A 22792-nucleotide genomic window follows, 5' to 3' on the forward strand; every position below is an offset into this window, starting at 1 on the left:
TGTAGGAGGACATTTGTCACCACCACACCCTGGAATCGGCAGCAAAGGATGAACACAGGCGGCCATTATTAGCAGACTCTTCCAGCCCCTCCTTTGGACTGCCTGTCACATGACCTACCTAAAATTGTCAGTGATCCTTTTTGAGTTAACCCTTCCAATGGCCATGATTGGCAATTAGGACGGCAGTGACAGGGTCCCTTGGCTTGTCTGACTCTTCTCCCCTCCCTCAGCATGGATGAGGAAGCTGCTGGCTGACCACTACAGATCTGCATTCCTGATGGACAGGAGCTGCCCCTGCAGCCCGGCTGGGGGACTGTGGAGAGGCCCGGGAGCCTTCCGGCTTCCAGCTGCGCTCTGCTGCCTTTGCCAAGGACAGCTGCCCTGCCTGTCCAGTCTAACCTGCCCGGCACCTTGTCTGTGTGCTCAGGGTTGACTGAAACTCTCTTCCTCTTTCAGTTGGACTGAGGAGTAGGCAGGGCAGGGTGGGAGGAAGAGCAGCTCTCACTCCGCCCTGACCACGGGAGGTATTTACAAACATTCCCAATGACCCTGCATGGTTGCAGGCCTGCCTCTGGGATAGCCAGCCAGCTGCCTGGGAGTGGTGGTGCAGTCAGTTGGTGGGTGGCCAGAGCCTTCTCGACTGTCAGCCTTGTGGCCTTTGTCACTGTACCTGTGTACCCCTAGTCAGGTCACAGTCAAAAGAGGAGCAGACAGATGGATTCTCACTCTGTCACTGAGTCTTGGAGACAGGGTGCTGAGGCCCCAAGAAAGAGGAAACAACCATCTTGTAGATCCACGTCTGGCCATCTTGTTGACATGTCTGATTCCCCCTCACCACCACCATCAGCACTACACCCAGCCCTAGGCATCTCAGTTGACCCCAGCATGGAGTCAAAAAAAAAAAAAAAAAAAAAAGGCCCTGGTGTGTGTGTGTGTGTGCGTGTGTGTGTGTTGGTGATGGTGATTGATGAAGTGACACTTCACTCCCCCATCCTGCCATCTCTCTTAGCCAGAGTCTCTGTCTGACAGAAACCCAAACACATGAGGTCACAAATGTTCATGAGTTCTCTCTCGCTCCACCTCTCTCTCTTTATCCAGGAGATGCTGTCTGCTGCTCATGCCGAGAGGCTGAGAGACAGACTGTCTGTCCAGCTAGGGTTCAGTCTTTGCTTGCTTCTTGCAGAAGTAGCACAGAAAATTCGAGTCTGGGAGCTGAGCAACATGGCCCATGTCTGTAATCTCAGCCCTCAGAGGACAGAGAGACAGGACAAAAAGAAGTTTGAGGTCAGCTTGTTCTCTCTCTCTCTCTCTCTCTCTCTCTCTCTCTGTGTGTGTGTGTGTGCACATATAGGAAAAATAAGTATTTTAAAAATTTCAAATTTTAAGTGTGTGGGGTATTTTGCTTGCTTGTATGTCTTTGTGACATACATGCCTGGTGCCTGCAGAGGCTAGAAGAGACTGTCAGATCCTCTGGAACTATAGATAGTTATGAGCCACCCTGGGTGTGCTGGGAATAGAACATGGTCCTCTGGAAGACAACAAGTGCTCTTAACTGCTAAGCTATCTCTCCAGTCCCAATACCAAAATAAATAAATAAATAAATAAATAAATAAATAAATAAATAAATAATAAAATTAAGTAAGTGTGGAGGAAATCAGAGTTGCAAACTTCAAGAGCCACTTTGGACCCCAGATGTAGATTTCATCTAGCTGGGGGGGGGGGTCACTGGACAAGCAGGACAGCCGACTGAGTATAGACAGCAAAGATGGGTACCGTGCAGGCAGATGGGACAGAGGGCAGACAGTCCCAGGGGGAAATGAAGGCCAACGGCTGTCACCAGCATGCTCTTCACCGTCACAGCTGTCTGGCAACTGGGCTCAGTTTAAGGATGCCACTGCTCACAGCCTTCCAGTGGCTAGCTCACCAGCTCTAACACTTGAGGTATAAACTCCAAATCCTGGTGTTGATAATCTATCTGCATGGCCCAGCCATCTTGGCAGTCTTATTTTCTCCACCTGACCTCAGACTAAGAATCAGGGGAGTTAAACAAGTCACCTGCCTTTCAGGCAGCTAGGTCAAGTCGAACTTCGGAGAAACCTGTGAGGAGTATGTGGGTAGATAAGGGGCAGCTGGGGCCCGGAGGGAGAGAAACTTTCTAGGCTGCAGGCTTGTTTACCCAGAAGTCAAGGAAAACAAAGGGGTGGGACCCAAAAAAGGAATGCCTTCAAGTCTCTAAGTGAGAAGTTAATGCCGCTGGCTGTTATTCAACACTGCAGGGGTTCCAGAAGTCAGGAAGGTCATTGGCTGGTCGATGGGAGGGAGCCAAGAGGGAAGGGAAGCCTGGAAACCTCGGCCGATCTGGGCAGGTAGCCACCCAGGTCTGAGATCTTGAGAATGTTGTAGTACCGGAGTGTAGTAAATTCTAGCATGGGAGCCAAGGCACCAAGGTTCTATTCCCAGACTTAATGTAGGAACTCGGATGTGTCATATCTTTCCTGAACCTAAAAGCTTTCAAAGTTACATTTCCACTCTGAATACTCGCCACGGGAGATTTCAGCCTTTGAAGGATGACCCGAAACACACAGGGAAGTCACCAATCTTAGACACTGACTGGAACTTAAAAAACAAAAAACAAACAAAAAACCCCAAAACCGAGTGGGAGGCCAGAGATGGAGCCCAGAGTAAGAGGCTTAAGTAGCAAGAAATGGGGAACTTAAGGGTTTAGTTTGGCAACCCCGTTTCCAGTTCCCCCTTCTTGCTCTTCCTAACCTAGCCTCACTTTATGTGGTGAAGGCAGGGTAGCACAGGCCGGTCCCTCACCTGCCCTCCCGTTCCCCATCGCAGTCTCTTACAACATCCCTGGCGCCCCGCCTTCTTCCAATGCAGTACCCAGGGGAAGCATCCTTGGAGTCGTGTGGCTTAGCTACCACTTTCGGAGCCCTCCCCATGTACATGCAACTGGGCTGAAAACGTAAAGTTATTACTTTCTTTACAGCAATCCAAGGAGTCACCGTTGCCTTATTTCACACATGAAGAAACTGAGGCAAAGTCTTGAGTAATCTACACAAGGTCACACATCTGCTGCTTGGCGTGGCAGGCTCGCTCCCGTTCCCTCGTACGGACCCAGGCAGCTGAGGACCACTGAGTGCGTCCTTACCTCTCTGCTCGAAAAACATCTTCAGGCAGCGCCAGCCCACGTGACCTCTAGGTCCCCGCCTTCTCCGAGAGCCCCGCCCCACGGGCAGGTGGCGCGCGGGCGCGGGGGCGTGACGGGGGTGTGGCCGGAAGCCTTAAAGCTGCCCGGGAGCCGGGTGGGCGGTCCAGACCGAGAGCAGCGGCTACCTACTGGCCTCCTAGCCGGCTGCGGCGTCCGCCACCATGTCCCTGGCGGCCTCAGCGGGCCGGGGCCCGGGGACTATGTGGTCCCCTACGCACGTACAGGTGACGGTGCTACAGGCACGAGGCCTGCGGGCCAAGGGTCCCGGGGGCACGAGCGACGCGTACGCGGTGATCCAGGTGGGCAAGGAGAAGTACGCCACGTCGGTGTCCGAGCGCAGCCTGGGCGCGCCCGTGTGGCGCGAGGAAGCCACCTTCGAGCTGCCGCCGCTCCTGTCCTCCGGGACCGCGCCCGCCGCCGCCGCCGCCACCCTGCAACTCACCGTCCTGCACCGCGCGCTGCTCGGTCTCGATAAGTTCCTGGGTCGCGCCGAAGTGGACCTGCGGGAGCTGCACCGGGACCAGAGCCGCAGGAAGAAGCAGTGAGTGGCCGCGGGGCTCGGGGAGTCGAGGGGAGGAAGGGCGCTCCGGCAGCACACCTTGGGGGGCGAGTGTGGCAGCCACCGGGCGATGGGAGGGAGGCCTTTGCTCCCACCTCGCCCGCAGTCTCGCCTAACTCAGCTTCTCTTCGGGCTATCAAGTTCCAGCCTTCCCTGTTATGGGGGCTTTTGGAAGATAGGAGAACTTTTGAATCCTCAGGGCGCCCTTAGACTGCACGGCACACTAAGCACAAGATGAAGTTTTGATGAACTGAAACAATATGCAGGTAGGAGAATTCGTATTAGGTTGGGTATCCGCTTTCTTTATCTTACGTGGACGCCCCCCCTGGGTGTTCTGTTGAGCTTGACGCTTTGAGATGAAAACCCCTGGAGTGAAAGTCCAGTACCCCAGAGCTGGACGATTGCTGGGAGGGTGACTAGAAGAGAGGTGAGGAAAGAGCTTGGATTAGCCTAGCTGGTTACTTTGCTTGACCTTATAGATGCCAGCTCTGTTACCACCAAAACCCTACAGGTTGAGAAACATTCCCGTGTGTTCCCTCTAAGGACTTCAGATAAACTGAGCGTTTTAAATTTTCCTTGGGATGGAGCAGGAGGCAGAGGAGCTGAATTTTCCAGGCTAGGGTGGGATCTGTTTCAGCAAGCATATTTACAGTTGAAATACCTGATTGGTTTTTGTGGCCAGAGGTGAATAGGCATTCATCTGAACACAGAGTTTAAAAGGAAAGCCTGAAGCCAACTGGGGTGTCCTGAAGCATCCACATACAAGCCATGCTGTATCTGCAGAGGGGAAGCCAAAGTTGTCCTTACTTCCTACCCGGATTAAATGCCATTTGAGGGGCTTGGGCTGTTGGCTATTGGCTCTTCGTCTTGCCCCATTCTAAGATGGATGCCAGACAGCCTCTCCATGCTGGAGATGGGGGTTCCCCAGTCCTAGGTCTGATGTCCACTTGCTCCTGACTCATAGCTGGGTTGCTCTGGCTCCAAACACCCCCGTTTCCCTATTTATAAATGGAGCATGCTGCTACCCTTAATTGCTGTTTGCAAAGAGTTGCTGCTTCCTGGGTTAACGAAGCCAGTGTGAAGGTTCAAAAGGTCCAGCGCTGCCCTGTGAGGGATGAAAAAGCCTCCTTTAGCTCTCTTCTCTGTATCCTTTTCCCTCGTTTTCTCTAAAGTAACCCTAAACCTACATGGTCACTCCTGTTTCTGTCACATGAGCTGGTTACCACTTAGTCACAGTATTGACTGGCAGGGAAATTGTGCTTACTTAATGGGTTTTTTTTATAACTGACATAAGGTGTCTTTGCTTTTCAAAAAGTAGGTGAAATCGCAAAGTTTCCGTCCACTAGGGAGCTAGGGACTTTCCCAGCTGTTGGGGGAACCCAGTTAAACCCATGAAAGCCTGTTGGATGCCCTTGTATAACTCCAAGGTGCCCCAGGTAGCTCTGAGAGGTGAAGAATACAATACAGCTCGAGAGCTAGAAGTTTTAGCAGAAAGAAACAGGTTTGGCTGGAAAAGCTATTTGAACTAGTTATTAATGGTTTGATTCCACCTTACGTGTTAAAAATTAGAAACAATCTTGGTCTGCTGTGTGTGCAACTGTGTGTGTGTAACAAAACAGTTACCCAACAGAGGGTGATTTTTCTTATAGTTTCAGACACTGAAATCTGAGGCCCATTATCACATCAAGAGCCAACTTACTAACTGTGCTCTCGATAAGGCGTGTATAGCAGATTTATTTGCAGACAAGGAAAACACGCTTTTCTATCATGATTCTGACAAGTTGCTGACCTCAAATTTAGTGAAATGACACATTTTTAAAGTACCAAGTAGCCTTCTATGTAGGACAGCCTAATACGTGGGCAGGATCCATTTAGTATCAAGGACTGTGTGGCCTTCAGTTAGGAAAGATAGGCAGGAATTAATTTTACTCTTTTGTATCTGTTTAAGGCTCCAGTGGGCGTTGGTTACATAGTAGTCAGTTAAGTAGCCAGACAACAGCAGACATGAGTCAGAAGTATTTCAGGTAAGCAGCATGAAAAACCCTCAGCCCAGCTTTCTAGTCTCCGATCTCCTGTAGTAGATTGGTTTAAAACAGAAACAGACAAAGCTTTTTTTTTTTAAGATTTATTTATTATATATGAGTACACTGTAGCTGTCTTCAGACACACCAGAAGAGGGCATCAGATCGCATTACAGATGGTTGTGAGCCACCGTGTGGTTGCTGGGAATTGAACTCAGGACCTCTGGAAGAGCAGTCAGTGCTCTTAACCACTGAGCCATCTCTCCAAAAAGCTTCTTAAGATGCTAAGAGCAACAACACTTGGGAAATAATCTCTTAAATTACTTATTCAGCCCGAGAGCTGGAGGGTCATTATTGTAAGTAAACACCATAAAACTTACGATTGCAGTAATCTTCAAGATTTCAAGACAGGGAGGCAATGGTGGAGGGTCTGTTTCTTGTGTCTGTTGAGGCTGAGTCGCCTGCCTCTGAGAGCGTTTGCATGTTGTAGAGGTTAGATATTTTGAAAATCTTTAAAAAAAAAAATAGTAAGATGCTGAAATAAGTTACCAGAGCGGGGGGAAAATTGGTTTATTAAAAATAAGCGTTGAGTACTTGCTTTCCTGAGAGACATAGCATAGAGAAATGGCTTACCTGACCATAGAGGTCATTAAGTCACAAGTAAGCACCCGGAGGTGCCTTTGGGCTTCTTATGCACATTTAAATAGTTTTATAGCGGGGTGGAAAATTCAAGCATGCGGTTACTAGTCTCTCCCCTCCCCATTCCCCCTTCTGCCCCCTTTCTTGTAATTTCCCTTAAAGATAATGAATGTTGGGCCTTCCTGGATATGTTCTTCTTAGAAAGCAGGATGGGCTCCTCCTACCCCAGTGTAGAAAACTGAGCCCCTGGCTCTTGTAGACTTGGCCTCATGTTGGCTGTGGAATGAAATGACCATAGATGAGAGTGGTATCAAAGTTGTCACAGCTCTCATAGTGTTACTGGTGATTTCACTTGTTAGACATTCAGTCAGTGTAGAGGAAGCTCTGGTTCCACCCCCTTCTCGTCTCTAAAGCGTATCCATTCTTTTAATCAACCTTTTTTTCTTTGTCTGGTACTAGGGATTGAACTCATGGCCTGATGCATGCCAAGCGGGCTCTGAACCCCTGAACTCTATTTTTCAACCCTCCAAAAATACTTTTGCGTGAGTGCACGTGTATATGTGTGGGTATGGGAAGAGGCCAGAGGTTGGCATCAGGTGATTTCCTCAAGACCTCTCTCTACCTCATGCATTAGGCAAGGTCTCTGTCACTTGAGCCGAGAGTGGTCTAGCTGGTCAGCTTGTTCTGGGGATCCCCTGTGCCTGTAGCAGATTGCTGGTGGGCCGCCACACCTGCCTGACATTTAGGTGGATGCTGGGGTCAGAACTTGGATCCTCAGGGTTGTGAGGCAAATGCTTTGCCCATTAAGCCGTCTCTCCATCTCCCTCCACCTTATTATTTCAGACAGGGTTTCTGGAAGAACCTGGATCTCATTAACGCGCCTAAGCTGACTACAAGCTACAAGGTCCTACCTCTCCTTAGTTGCCCCAGTGCTGGGGTTGCAGACCCTGGCTTCTGGGCCTGGCTTTTACATTGTGCTAGGATCTGAACGTGGGCCCTTATGCTTCCTTGACAGGCACTTTCTACACTCTACAGGCTGCACTAAAAATATTCTTTAGGACTGCTGTGTGCCAGATGCCAGAGAGGCAATATGCTTGCTTCAGGAAGTTCAGAGCCTTGTTGGGAAGTAGATCTTAAGCAAAAGAACGCAAGAAAAAAATCAATGTACTGTGCTTAATCGTGGAGAGGGAAAGAACAAAGCTATCCAAAACGGAAGATTGGCACTGGAGAGATGCCTGGCAGTTAAGAGCATCGGCTGCTCTTCCAGAGGACCAGGGTTCGATTTCCTGCGCTCACCTGGTGGCTAACAACTGTCGGTAACTACTGTTCCAAGGTTTCCAGCGCCCTCTTCTGGCCCCTAAGGACACTGCCTGCACCTGGTGAGCAGGCATGTGTGCAGTGGAAACACACACACACACACACACACACACACACACACACACACACACACACGTCAAAATAAAAATTTATGTGAGAAAAAAAGATTTGTAAAGTAAAAATGATCAGGGGCTGGAGAAATGGTTGAGCAGTTAAGAGCATTGTTTGCTCTTTCAGAAGTCCTGGGTTCGATTCCCAGCATTCACATGGCTGCTCACAACTGTCCGTAACCACAGTTCCAAGGGATCAGGTGCCTCTTCCCCTGAGGCTTCTGGATGGACATAGTGCACTTACATCCATGCAGGCAAAACACCCATATGCATAGAATAAATACATCTAAAGGGAAAAAAAATTTTAAAACAAATGATCAGTAAGAATATGAAGAAGGCAGTTGCAAAGGAGGATGTGATGGGGAAGGGGGCCCAGCTACTTAGGAGTGCAAGGCAGGAAGATCATTTGAGCCCTAGTATTTCACAGAGCAATAATAGGTAAGCCTTGGTTTTATGCTTATGGTGTTGGGGATTAAACTCAGGTGTTTAATGTGTGCTGGAAATGTGCTGAATTACTGAGCTGCATCCCCACCAATGACTATTAATGGCCTCCAAGACATTTCTAAAGAATAAAGAGGAATCGGGGGTGGGGGTGGAGGCTGTGCAAAGGCCCTGCGGTAGAAGTGCAGGATGAGGCTAAATGGAAAGGAATGGCTTAAATCGGAAGGAATTGGAGACCCCCGGGTGTTAAAAAGGATGTGTGATCCAGTTTATCCAAGTTCTTGAGTGAAAAGGGATTTGAACTTGGCCTCGTCTGGAATCTCACAGACCAGATGGGAGGGAGGCTGTTGCAACAATTTAAACTGGGTGGTGGTACTGCCAAATACGGTGATGGCCACGGAGATGGCAAGGGGTGGGTCCTTTCAGAGATATGGTATAGATTTGATTGCTCTGTCTTGGGACAGATTGGCTGTGGGAGGGGAGAAGCGGGGAATGATAAGATTCAACAGGTGAACTCTGGGAGCCGTGTGTTGAAAATGAACCAGGAAATAGTTCTTCTTTCTTGCTCCAGCAGTCACCCTGATACCTGGGTGAGGTCACCATGACAAAGTCAGCTTTGGGTAGTGCCCCTTGAGTCTTCCGTTGAAACCAGTTCCGTTGAAACCAGTGACTCCATTGGAAGGGCCATTGAAAGCAGGGTGTGGACACCTGTGTCTACAAACGCCGACTGTTTAGTGCCAGCCAAGTGCTTGCCTGGCAATTGTGTGGCTGGTGTGTAACCTCGTTGGAGTGCTCTGGCAAAGTTGATGATGTCACCGTCTCAGGGAATACAGGACAGAGGAAAGGAAAACCTGATCTATAACACAACAGTGGGGACAACATCCCTGTGCCAAAAGTAGCACTCGAGTATGTGAACCATCTATTTCACATCCGAGACGGCGAGGGAGTGCTGGAAAACCTTGGGCCTTCTCCACCTTCCTAAATTCCCTCCTATCCAAAGGCCCTCACAGTGTTTCTGTAGCTACCGTCTGAGGAAGAATCTTATAAGCAGTATCCTGATAGGCCATCTGAATTGTAGCTGTTAACTTTGAAATAATCATATCATAAGCAGTGCGTGTACTTGTTAAAATGCCATCAACTCCCGACGTAGTTGCTTAGCTATTCATTAAAACACATTGTCATGGGAAACGTCGCTCCTCCTTCCCTCCCTCCTCGGAAGACAGCTAGTGCTGTCTTAAGCTCAGCTTCAGAAGTGAGAGGGAACTCAAGACAGAGGTGGAGGAGAGAGCAGGTCGTGCAGCAATTCACAGCATTGCCTTTTGGCTCTGGATCTAGGACAGGCCTCTAATCCTTCAGGGCCTTTGAATAACACCCAAGCCATGTATTGACAAGTGGGTCTTCCTCCCCACAAGGTGCCCCAAGTCAGACAGAGTTCATGCCCCCAAGAGACCATGCCTGAGATGCCTGCTTTCACCTGACCACTTCTGTCCTTGTTTTTTTGTGATCGGCACCCACCATTGTTGAGAGTCAGTGAGTGGCTTTACTGAGTGAATAGCTGAGATTCCTGCATGGCAATGGTAGTGTGCATTCAAGGTTTTGTTTGTTTGGCTAGTTGGTTGGTTTGTTTGAAACCTGTAGTCCAGTCTGGCTTCAAGCTCTTTATCCTGCAGCAGCTTCTGCCTCCTGCAGTCTGGAATTTCGGGAGAGCACCTTCCACATGGTCAAGAGAGCCTCTTCTCGCCAAAGAAGAAGTGTGTTGATAACCTGGTAGAGAAAACCAGGGGCCTGAGCGTCCAGGCTGACCCCAGGGGACATGAGGAATGTGCTGTGGAAAGAAGGCAGCTGTAATTATCTTCCCTGAATGGTGGCCTTTCAGCTGCCCAAAGGGAAGGCATTTGCAAGCAACACCAGAGCTGTCCTGGAGATGTGGCTGCCACACACTTCATTTTTCTGTGTCCTTCTGTGATCAAGGGCATGGCTAAGCTCCAGAAGGAGATCCTACAGAAAGAGCAGCCCAAAAGGGCCTCTTGTTATCACCGAGAACGGTGCCTGATCTGAAGAGCAGCAGCAGCAGCAGCAGCAGCAGCAGCAGCAGCAGCAGCAGCAGCAGCAGCAGCAGCAGCAGCGGCGGCGGCGGGCTGAGTCCTGGGGTCAGCATTCAGGGCCGTGACCTCTTAGAGCATGGTTTTCTCATGGAGAGCGAATGTGACCTGTAGGTCACCAAAACGGAGCCTTTGGTTTTTACTAACCACTTGTTATTAAGGTGTGATTTAACATGAGATTCTTTGGGCTTGTTTTCTTCCTGCTTTGAACTTACGGTGATTATAAGATAAGCCACGAGTCCTCTGCTCCCTTGCCTGGAGTCATAGCGGGAGTCCATCCATCTGTTCACAGGGCAGGGAGCGGACTGAGTGTGCGTTGATGTTGGTCACTGAAGTTTGTGTTCTCTCGGCCGAGGCATGGAGCACCTGTCTGCACACTTTCTTTTCCCATCCTTAAACGCAGTTTTCACGAGGGATCTGTCACTGTCAGTGATAAATTCCTTTGGCAGGCGCCATACCTCATTGGCAAGTTCTATCTGATCTCAGGTCTCATTATAGAATAGTACCACTTATGGCTTTCTGAAAAAAATGATCAACTTTATATAAGTAGACAGTTGTAGGAATGACAGGCCTGCATGTTGAAAGTGAATTAAATTTTCTAATGTGTGGAAGGTATTTCCGTACGGGTGCTTGGATTTCTGTTGACCGAGTAGAAATCCCATGATCATAGGCTGCCGCTGACCGCACCATCCATCTGTATTGCTGATTGCAAGAGCTGTCAGTCCCCCTTTCACCCGCTGGTGTGAAAGCCATGAAGGCCGTGGTGATGGTCTTTCCATCCCTAACAAGTTCCAGACTTTGCTCGTGGTGTTTTTAAGTTCTTCCATTAAGAAGGGAAGGAGGTGGAGGAGGAGGGGGAGGAGGAGGAGGAAATGATATAAGAAAACTAAACTGAAATTCTATAATACTATTTATGTAGATGAAGGTGAATGAATGTTTTCCTATACCCTCAAATGCAAGTCCCTTGGTACTTATATAGATGGGCATGTTTGAGAATTCTGTAGCTGGGGTTGGGGATTTAGCTCAGTGGTAGAGCGCTTGCCTAGCAAGCACAAGGCTCTGGGTTCGGTCCCCAGCTCCAAAAAAAAAAAAAAAAGAGAATTCTGTAGCTAACATAGAACTATTTATCTTCATGTTGTTGAACCTTCTGACTTGGGTCAGCTGTAGCATTCTCAGGTGTCAGGTGTCAGCCGTCAGACTTGGTGGTATGAAGATCATAAGTGTTAGCTTACAGGTGATTCCACTAGGCTCTCCCAGGGACCTAGCAACAGCTTATGTCATCACCTGTTGCCTGGCAGAAGCTTCAGGTGTGTGCAGCCAGATAAAAGGACCCCCCCCACCCCAGTTCCCTCTCTCCCTCCCACCCGCCCCCTCTCTTCTCTTCCCTTCTTCCCTCCCTCCCTCCTGGTGTTCACTTCCCTCCCTTCCCCCAGATAAACCCCTTTATAACAGATCTGTTGCATGTTGTAATTTCTCAGAGGAACACCATGGCGTGGGCTCACCAGGTGCCCCCTCCCCGCATTATAGTTCATAACTCTAAGGCATGCACCATATGCTACAAATAAAATTGCCTGTGCGTTTGGATTCTAGCTAAGTAATAATTATGGCTGCAATTTACAGTAGGCTGTGTTCTAGACCTTAAGTCATCCAACTTTATGAAATCCTTCTGAAGCAGGTGCCCTCAGCTTTGTTTCAGAAGGGGAGCTGGAACCAGAGAAGGGTTAGATGAGTTACCCAAGGTCTCTCAGCTCAAAACTGCTAATTGCACGCGGTGGGGTGGGGTGGGAGGAGTGGGGGGAGTGGGGGATGGGTAGAGGAACTATATGAAACTGTAGTCATTGGACTAGCATGGTTTGAGTGTGCTTTTAAAGCATACTTGATTTTTCTTTTTCTTGTAACTTTTGTACGTGTGTGAGGGGGGCGGTTTTGTTTTTGCTTTCATTCATTTCTGAGACAGGATCTTGCTATGTAGCTCAGTCTGGCCTAAAACTCTGAAATCCTCCTGCATCAAGTGTAAGTGCTGGGACTCCAAGTGAGCTCCACCATGTCCTGGCGTTTTGAGTCTTGATTATTAAAGACTAGGCAATTTAAGACAGGGCCAGGAACATTCCTTTTATCTCTCTCTCTCTGCGTGTGTATATGTGTGTGTAAAACACATGTAAAGTTCAGAGGACAACTTGAGTCAGTTTGGCTCTTCCCCCACATGAGTCCCAGGGACCTAACTCTAGTTCAGGGTTGGTCACAGTGACCTTATCTGCTAAACCATCTCAGCAGCCTCCAAATTGCTCTTTACCTGCCTTTCCTGTGTGTGTGTGTGTGTGTGTGTGTGTGTGTGTGTGTGTGTGTGTGTTTCTTGATGTCACTAGCTCTTAGGACTAAGTTTGGTGTCTCCTGATAAATAGCCTTTACAGTGCTCCTAAAATGTTTTGGAGATGAGGTTTAACACAACAGCAGGGGCCGTCCACTGCCCTCAGGATGGTTAGGTCTGCCAGCCGCTGCCGGCAGGCAGAAGGAAGGACTCAGGTAGAAGGTTAGCCAATGGGCGATTCTATAATCAAAGTTCATTCCTGCTTGCCACCTACCCGCCTCATGCCACAGCAAAACTTGCTGAACTGCATAGCTGTTGAGAACACACTGCCAGCATTTTAGAGGCTGTACATATCTCTGTCCCTGGTACTCCGTGCTGCCGCCATACTATCCAGGGCAGAGTGTTTTCCAACCTCAGCAGCCCACGGTATGGCATTCCGCCCTACTGATAATCACTAGGGAAGACAGCTCCTGAGCTGCTCCATGAAATGTCCCTATCTAGGAAAAGACAACTGTGTGCGTTCTGCTTTCAAATACCCTGTAGGGTGCCATTCTATCCCTGCAGCCGCCTTCCTCCCAGAGGAGCCGCCTTCCTCCCAGAGGAGCCGCCTTCCTCCCAGAGGAGCCCTGGGAGCCAGAGTCGGCTAGGTTTTGATGCTGGGTTTCTATGGAGATGACGCTGACTTGCATCACAGCTTGTAATTGAGATTTGGCCCTAAGAGAGAAGTTGTGCTGACTCTGAAGTCTAAGCTAGACCCTGAGACCCAGAAACGAACACTGTCACATCTATAGAGTGGTAAAGCTGTGGTCTTCTTGACCTTCCTGCTTCTGGACCCTTCTGGTGTTCAAAGCAGATGCCACATTAGCAGTTTTCCGAGAGAGGTGGCTAGTAGAGTCTTCGTGGTGAAATTTGTACTTTAGAGGGAGTGTCTTTTTTTTTCTTTTCTTTTCTTTTTTTTTTTCCGGAGCTGGGGACCAAACCCAGGGCCTTGCGCTTGCTAAATGCTCTACCACTGAACTAAATCTCCAACCCCTGGAGTGTCTTTTTATGTGGAATATTTTACGTTCTTCACAGGGAGGAAGTTCCCAGCAGTCGTCTTAGAGTTTGAAGTTAGAAATTAGCAGCAGGGCTAGCCTTGAGGCTTGGTGAGTAAGGGCACTTACTGCCAAACCCTTCAGTACCCAGGAGCCACTTGGAACCAACCCCTACAAGGGATGCTGCTCACCGTGGCACAAGGTGTACGTTCTCTCTCACACACACAGTGTGTGTACACTCACACACAGATAAATAAGACAAACACATACATGTAATTTTTTTCAGATTTATTTATTTTATGTATTTATTTATTTTAGGAAAAGAAAGCAGGCAGCTGCTGGCCCAGTGTAACTAGTGATTTGGGATGTTTGGCGCCCAGGCTCCTCCCCGGCAGGAGACAAGCCACAGCCCCCTTCACCGCTCTAACTGCAGTGCAAAGAGTCTAAGTGTGCTTGCATGGGATCTTGAAGGCTGTGATTTCTCTCTGTGCGGCTGCCCTCTGGAATGTGAAAAGGATGTTTGCTCCGGCCACAGGATGATTGTTTCTGAGGCATTCCTTGTGGCCCTTCACCCACCGGTGCAAGCTTTGCATCTGTAGGGATGACTGGGAGATCTGTGTCTCCTCATCTGTGGAGGAAGATCCTGTCCTCCTCAACATGTCCTATTCCCCATCCCCAAACCAGGAGAGGGTCGCCTCACTGTGTACAGAGGCCAGTCTCCACCATCCTCCTGCTTCCGCTACCAAGTGCTGGGATTGTAAACGGGATTATTGGTCTCCTTAAGGCACTGTCGTAAATATGTAGGAGCCATAAACGATGTTTTATGTGTTTTTACCTGTTTACATTATCTTGGAATCCCCCTCCCCCGAAAGAACTCCTGCATAAATGCCACAAGGTAGGCGACTGGGATAAGGTGTGGTTTTCACTCATAGGAACACAGAATGTCACTTGGAGGATGCAGAACGGGTCCTTGCTCCTAGGCCCTTATGGGAAAGGGAGAACTAAAGTAAAGGGACCAAGTTTCTTGTTCTCTGCCATCCTGTGTGATTGGGATTTTATCCTATTATTTCAAAAAGCACATATTAAATTTTATTAATTATTAATGACATTAATACTTACTATATTTTGTATTATATACGAAAATACCCAAATGTTTTTAAATGCTGTGTATTACTTTTTACCAATTATTAATAATATATTAACATATACATGTCATTTATTATATAGGATTAAATAATATATCCCATTATTTAAAATACTATAGAAGGACTAGTCATATAGCCCAGTGGTGGAGCTCTTCCTCATATACATAAGACCTTAGGTCTGAGTCACATGCCACACACCCATACAATTCAGGTTTACACACCAACCCCCCAAAACGTTTCTGTGAATTTCCCATCACTTTCTACAGGTTCAGAGGCCCTTTTAATTTCAAAGGACTAGGTTTTAATTATAATAGCAAAATATAAACATTGATTCTCTAAATATAATAGATTATAAAGAATAAAATAAACGGTTGACTTTCTAAGTTTTTAATAGGTGTGATAGGTGGAGGACTTTTTCCATATCGTGGGCTTACAGTAGCCTTGCTGCATGAGATTATGACCGTCTTGCGGCACTCTGCCCTTTGGACAGAAAAATGAGCCCAACCCTGATCCCAAGGTAACCGCCATGTTCCGGGCCTATGGGAAAGGTGACGCTGGCGGAACACACCCACATTGCTGCTTTGTGCTTTGTGGCCACGCTGGGCCAGATTACTTATTAACTGCTTCCCTGGGGAACAGGAATTAAGTGGATTAAAACAAAAACAACAACAAAAAACACCCACTGGCAAATGGAGTTGATTGTAATGCCGAAGCCCGCAGCCATAATCCCATTTGGGATTCCAGAGGTGAGTCACTCATGGGCTTCCGTTAATGGAGTTTTCAGGCTCAAAGCCTGTGCTCTGGCAGATCAGAGGCTTGCCCACCAGCCCCAGCGTGACACTAAAGAGACAACGCTGAAAAACAGGCAAGGGGGTGTGTTCAACACGGCCACAGTGGGGAAGAGGTCCAGCTGCCCCGAGTGTGATTTGAGGTGGGTTTAAGTACAGGACAAATGGCACGTATCACTAAGCAGTCCTGTCGTAGTGTGACCCCCTGCCCCATCATCCAACAGCATTGCCTAGCTCCAGTGTGCCTTGTAAGATAGGCATAAGGGACGTTGCCAGAACTGTGAAATCACTTCCTTGGAGACAGTTTCCTCTTCTAGTTGGCATTTCTAGGGCTTCAGCCTATTCCTTTCCTCCGTGTGAGACTCCTGAGGGAATTTTAGTTTTTCGGTCACAGGTGTCTCTTTAGACTATTTTGTCTGACCACAAAATCAACTAAGCAGGGCTCATAGGGGCTCAAAGAGACTGTGACAATCACAGACCCAGTGTGGGTCTGAGCTAAGCCCTCACTTATGTGCTATGATGGTGTGAAGATTGCTGCTCTTGTAAGACCCCTAAAAGGGAGAGTGGGCTGTCTCTAACTCTTGCCTGCACTAGAGATCTTTTTACTCCTCCTGGGTTGCCTCCCGGGCCTTGATATGAGGGCATGTGCCTAGTCTTATTGCAACTTGATATGCCCTGTCCAGTTGATATCCCTGGGAGGCCTGCTCTGTTTTTTCCCTTTAAGGAAACAGGAGGAGTAGGTCTAGGGGAGTGGGGGAGGACTGGGAGGAGTAGAGGTAGAGAAACTGCAGTCAGGACGAAGTGTATGTAAGATTATTTTTTTTAAATATATAAAAAGAATAAACATACAAAAGAATAAAAACCGTATCTTGTCTGCGGCCAGGGGCCTTGACCGTTGCTCTCTCGTTAGGCTGACGTAAGGCATCCTTCACTAACCTGGCCTTTTAACAGCAGAAGAATTCCCGTTTCCTTTGCTGTAGTCAGAACACTGTAGGTGGCATTCGCCAGGGAACCTGCCACCTCGGATGGCCAGTTCGCTATTCACATCCTTAAAGGAGCCCTGCTGGTGGAATTCGGGTTTGCTGACTAAAACAGCAGCCAGAGGTTTTACTTGCCTGTGGTGCTGCAGGCTTCCAGAGCCAGCCTGTACCAGTGCCGGAGCAGCAGGCAATAGTTGGTGGGAAACATTCCGGAGCTCTCTAAGTTTGCTCAAAATAAAGACTTTGGTTTGCTTTAGAAAGGCATGCCTGGTCCGAGGAACGGTCTGGTGGCATTCTCTGGAGGTCTTGAATGTGTTTGTTGTATGCCTTTCTGACAGAAAGCCTAGTGGAGAAGCACCCATCCCGTGTCCCCACCCCACTTTTTCCTGACTGGCTCTGATGCCTGCAGCCCCTGCTGCGGTCATCCGTTGCTTCTCCTTTTCAGTTTCTACAAGTGACATTACAAAAGCCCAAACACCTTTCATCACCATGGCAACTATGACTGTCAGGGAAGAAAAACACAAATAACCCTCTCCACCTCTTGACAAATATGCAAAGTATTCCGGGCAGGGCCAGGCCCTGGAAAGATAGAGGCTCTGGGGAGAATTGTTAAAAGACCTGAGTCCTCCAGCAGAGCTCTTCCTCCCCCACCACTCCTTCACATCTGTGTCCCCAAAAACCATGGAAGATTTCCCTTCGCCAATCCAGCCCTGCATCTCACAAGACCTTGCCGGTTCCTGGCTGCGTCTCCTGATGCACTTCTACTTTTCCCTGGCAGTTCTCTGTGCTGGATCTTCCAGTGGTCATCTTACAGGTTATGGCTGCTGGCGAACTATGCTGGAGTCTCCCTCTCTCATTTTGGGGTATTTAGATTGAAAGTGTACGGGCGGGACCTTTGCTCCGTTTTAGAGCACTTGCCTACCACCGGTGAGGCCTTGCGTGCTCATCCCTAGTACCCCACCACCACGCACACAATCCTGTGCACGTGCACACACTAAGTGGAGTGGAAAGCTTCTCAAACTCTGCCCAGAAAGAATTTAAAAATGAGTCAGGAGAACGAGCTTAAAGCAAGCTTCTTGGTCAAGGAGAATGGAGAGGAACTCGGAGAACGCAGAATCCCTGCCGAGTTCTGTAGCAGCGTTGGAATGTAGCCATTTCTAAGCTTGTCCCCCTCACCTGTGAAATGAATGCAGTGCCCGCCACACGCCATGCTGTGAGGCACAAGATGCAGGGCGTGCTATGAGGGCTGCTTGAGGGTTAGGGTTCTACTTTCCTGTGTGCGGAATGGCTGGGGTGGGGGTGGGGATGGAGGATTGGCCTTTGCTGAGCTACAGTAGAGGGTGAGAGAGGAAGTTGTGCTCATTTGGACAAAACCATCATTTCCTTAAAGTCCAGGCCCTAAGCTTTTAAGTAGGTCACTGAAGAAAAAAAAAAAAAAAAGTAAGTTCTCCATTTGTGAGGTGGCCTGTGGGTGACTCTCTGGAGGCCAGGTGTTGGGAGTTGTCCCTTAATGGCCTGCAGTGAATTGGGCTCCCAGTTCACTAGAGATCAGGTTTCCAGAAGGAAAATGAATGCCGAAGAGAATCCCCTTTCTGAAGTTTGCAGTCAGGATGTCTGGTACTCTGTCGTTTGCCATATCTTGAAGTAGTTTGCAAAGGACCGTGTAAAAGGTTTGACTGATGTTTGCTATATTCTTTTTTGATAACTAAGTCAGACGTGAATGCTTTCTGGTCAGGCTTTCAAATTGTAATAAAATACAATTATATAATTGCGTAATGTAAAATTATATAACATAAGATATAATAAAAATTCCATAAAAACTTAACGGCCCTTAACTGAAGGAAAATATGACATTGGAACTTTTTTTTTTTTTTTTTTTTTTTTTTTTTTTTTTTTTACCCAAGACAGGGTTTCTCTGTGTAGCCATGGCTGTCCTGGAACTCACTCTGTAGATCAGACTGGTCTTAATCCCAAATCCTGGGATTAAAGGCATGTGCCTGCCACTGCCTAGCTAAACGTACCAAAATTTTTAACAAAGAAAGGAAAACACAGAGACACACACACAAAGTAAAAATTTATAAAAACACAAAATCAGAAAGCATGGTATCTAAGCAAAAGATCAGTGAGGTAAAACATCCCCAAACAAACCAACATGAGCCAAAAGGTCTACAGAAACCCTACTGGGATAGTTTGTGTTGGCTAATGCCGGTCTGGGCATGGCACCTGTGCATTGAGTGTGGTTTGTATGTATAGCCAAGGAGACTCCCTTGGAGGAACTAATGTTTCCCTTGCAGGTGGTTGTCAATTGGAGATAGCTTTTGGGTTAGGGTGGGGACTTGTGTCTCCTTGCCCTCTCAGCACTGGACCCCCATCTGGCTTGAACCTGAGCCTGCCTTGTGCACGCTGCCAGGGTCTCGGTGGGAGCATGTGTTTGGCCCTGTTATCTCCAAGGCCTTCTTAATATTCCCTCTGGCTTTTATAACCTTGCTGCCTCCTTTCCCAGAGTTCCCTGAGCCAAGGGGAGAGGTTTGATGGAGACCTCCCACTTAGGACTGGTGCTCCAGGATCTCTCACTGGTTCAGGTGTGGGTTCAGGTGTGGGTCTCTGTTAGTTCCTGTCTTTGGGGGGTTTATTCGTGTTTTGAGGTAGGGTCTCATTATGCAGCCCTAGCTGACCTGGAACTAGATATACAGACCAGGCTAGCCTCAAACTCGCAGAGACCTGACTGGGGTAGGGTTTCGTATTTTCTAAGCTGGCCTCAAGCCCCTACCATGTGCACTGCCCCAAGAGCTAGGACTCTAGGCCTGCATCACGATGCCAAGTTCTTTAATTTTAGAAATAACTCATTACTGGATTATTATTCTAGCTGATGATAGGGGTTGAGGGTCGAACTCAGTGGTAGAGTACTTGTATAGTGTGCCCAAGGCCCTGGGTCTAACCCCTAGAAAGACGAGTACACTAGGTACACCAGACGACCTTTGTCTAATGTATGGGCAAAACAACTTCAGAAATAGACATTTAGGGCCAGGGCCAAGTATTCTGTAGTCTGTTCTGCATGATGGCCTCCTTTGATCCCTTGCACTACAAAGATGAATGGATAAATAAAAGCCAAGTTCTCCACTTGCCCCTTCCTTGAGACAGAGCAGAAGTGCGTTTGTGTGAGAGGTTAGAGCAGCAGAGAGAGGTTACTGATGGGACCGGCAGCCCTGCTGGAGCTGCTTCCATCCAGAGCTAACTGCCCTCTTCCTCCTTCAGATGGTACACCTTGAAGTCCAAACCCGGAAAGAAGGATAAAGAGCGAGGAGAAATCGAGGTGGACATCCAGTTTATGAGAAACAACATGACGGCCAGCATGTTTGACCTCTCCATGAAGGATAAGTCTCGCAATCCGTTTGGGAAACTGAAGGACAAGATCAAAGGGAAGAATAAGGACAACACCTCGGACACCGCCTCGGCCATCGTCCCCAGCACGACACCCTCGGTCGACAGCGATGACGAGTCCTTCTCAAAAGACAAGAAGAAGAAGTCAAAGATCAAGACTTTGTTTTCCAAGCCGAGTTTGCAGAAGACCCCGCTCTCCCAGTCCATGTCTGTCCTGCCCACTTCCAAGCCAGACAAAGTCCTGCTGCGGCCAGGAGACTTCCAGTCCCGGTGGGGTGACGAGGGCGACAATGAGGACGAGTCCTCCTCTGCCTCGGAGGGTGAGTTCCTGTCTTTGCTCCTCCCCAGTTTACCTGACTGTGCTCTGAGAAGGGAGGGGGGGGGTCTTCAGGTTTCAGTTACTACAGGGAGGATGGTGAATGTTCTTCACAAAGGCTTTGTTTCTTACGAATACTACAAATGCCTTCCTCAAGGGTTGGGCTCACAGAATCAGCGCATCTGAGGGTGTCTGCTATTGCTTGTTTTTCTCACAGTCCTGGAGCTCTGGCCCAGGATCTGCCTTGAGTGTTCTGGGCCAGAGCTCTTAACACTGCTCCAAACCCCCAGCACCTATTGTATATGAAAGAAGGAGACTCTAGGACTTGTGTGTGTCCTATTTCATTAACTTATCAGATATCTGCCCAGCTCATATCATGTGCTTACCTCCTATGTGGTACGTCCCTGGTGGAAGCTCAGGAGTCCAGCCTCCTCAACTCTGAAGTATATAATTTGAACTTCAGCTACAATAACTGAATCCCTTTCAGTGCCAGGTTCTGTTACTCTTTCTTATCAAGAGCGTGGGCCTTTTCTATTGGTTTAACACTGGATTTCTTAAATTCCTCACCGCCGATTGTTCGGGCTGTTGTGTGTTGTAGAGTGCTTAGTATCTTCCTATCAGTTTCCACGATTAGAAATGTGTCCAGATGTTGAACAGATTGACAGACGCCTCTGCCCATTGCAACTGCTCATTCCCATCCCCCATCCCCACCCCGTCTCTTCCTGTCTTTGCAAGGCTGAGGCTCAAAATGATGGCGGATGGCGTCGTGCATACTAATCAAGGACACCATCGTTGACCTATGCCCCAAAACCCTCACTCATTTCTTTTCATTACTAGAGATTGAACCCCAGACCCTTGCTGAATAATAGACAAATGCTTTAACTCCGAGCTGTATCCTCACCCTTAGTTGTGTGTGTGTGTGTGTGTGTGTGTGTGTGTGTGTGTGTGTAGGTCAGAGGATAGCTTGTGGGTCGTCAGCCCTCTTTTGACCATGTGGGTCCTGGGAATTTAACCGAGGTCACTAGCCTTCATGGTACATTCCTTTACTCACGGAACTATCTCTTCAGCACTTACCCCTTTTGCTGTTTCTTTTCTTCCCAGTCATGTCCCAAAAGCGAACATCCAGTACAGACCATACACAACCGAACCAGTCCAACTTCAGCCTTCCCAAGAAAGAAGGGCTCTCTTTCCTCGGTGGCCTCCGGTCCAAGAATGACTCCCTTTCCCGGTCTAACGTCTGTATCAACGGGAACCACGTTTACATGGAGCAGCCAGAGGCCAAGAGTGAGATCAGGGAGAGCAGCCCTTCTAACTCCCCCTCCCCGCAGGGCTTCAGGAAAAGGCATTTGTTCTCGTCCACTGAAAACCTGGCTGCCCGGTCTCCTAAGGAGCCAGGGGAAGGAGGTGGCATGTCCTCTGACAGGCGACTGTCCGACTCCTCCACCAAGGACTCCATGAAATCCATGTCTTTGCCATCCTACCGACCCCTGACCACTGCGGACAGTAGAGAGGGCTTATCTCCAGCAAACATGGAGGTGGCTACCAAAGAGACAAAAGACAGCAAGAAGCAGGAGAGCAAGAAGTCCTCTTTGCTTTCTCTGGTAACAGGAAAGAAAGATGTGGCTAAAGGCAGTGAAGGCGAACCTCTTCCCCCTGTCTCAGAGAAAGAGAAGGGAAGGAAGGGTGTGCTCGTGGAAGCCCAGCTTCGGGAGGAAGATCTGGTGAGAAGACCTGAGAAAGATGCTGTACCTGTTGCCTCCCAATGGGGCAGCTCCCAGAACCCCTTTGAGGACGCACAGATCTCAGACCTGGAAGCCAGTGTGGAGTCTAAGTGTGAACCGAAACCACCAGTTCCTGTTCCAAGGACTCCCCAGACCAGAGCTGTGAAGCCTAGGTGAGTCTTGGTTTCTCTCTGCCACTCCCTGCACTAGATCAGATGGTCAGTCTCAGATGTGTGTGCAAAGGCTTCCTAGTCTTGAGTCATTTGAACCAGTCACCTCTGCTGGCCTGGCCTGCTCAGCACAGAGGGCAGGGCTGTTTCCCAGCCTAAAGCCCCAGCATACATAAGTGAAGGTTGTTCTCAGTGAGCTAACCAGACTCCAGGGAAAGGAGACCATCTGTGGCCGATTCTGAGCATGTGAGCTGGGTGTGCAAGGTTGCAGTGAGTATATGGACAGGACCTGTGTTTTACAAGTTCTCTGTGCATGCTGTCCTGTGGAGATGGCTGTCTTTCCTCCTGGTACTTGGGACCAGACTGAGCGTATCACTGAAAGAAACTGTAGGCCATCTGTTGGTCTAGCTGAGTCTTTCCACTTGCATTTCAACAGATCCTTGTGTGACAGGTGTGCTTGGTGCTAAACAGTGTCTATTTCTGCGGGGAGAATATGTCTCAGGTGTGGAGAATTCACATAGCCTGCACGGGGCCCTGGCACCA

The 22792-nt window shown here is 48.6% G+C and overlaps 1 protein-coding gene across 3 annotated transcripts in view; it reads left to right on the forward strand.

The window, feature by feature from the left end:
• The first annotated feature begins 3331 nt into the window (after nucleotides 1-3331).
• Rab11fip1 (RAB11 family interacting protein 1) overlaps nucleotides 3332-22792 on the forward strand; it is a 30589-nt gene continuing 11128 nt past the window's right edge. For 2 of the 3 annotated variants that reach the window (NM_001191555.1, NM_001197241.1), the window contains exons 1-3: nucleotides 3332-3758; nucleotides 19917-20362; nucleotides 21460-22252. In NM_001191555.1, the coding sequence (NP_001178484.1) occupies nucleotides 3379-3758; nucleotides 19917-20362; nucleotides 21460-22252 (1619 nt within the window). In that variant the 5' untranslated portion in view covers nucleotides 3332-3378. Of the gene's footprint in view, nucleotides 3759-3795; nucleotides 4043-19916; nucleotides 20363-21459; nucleotides 22253-22792 lie in introns of those variants that run through there. The other variant, XM_039094778.2, reaches the window with a different exon arrangement.

The sequence above is a fragment of the Rattus norvegicus genome, chromosome 16 (genome assembly GCF_036323735.1).
Source record: "Rattus norvegicus strain BN/NHsdMcwi chromosome 16, GRCr8, whole genome shotgun sequence".
In the NCBI taxonomy this organism is placed as follows: Eukaryota; Metazoa; Chordata; class Mammalia; order Rodentia; family Muridae; genus Rattus; species Rattus norvegicus.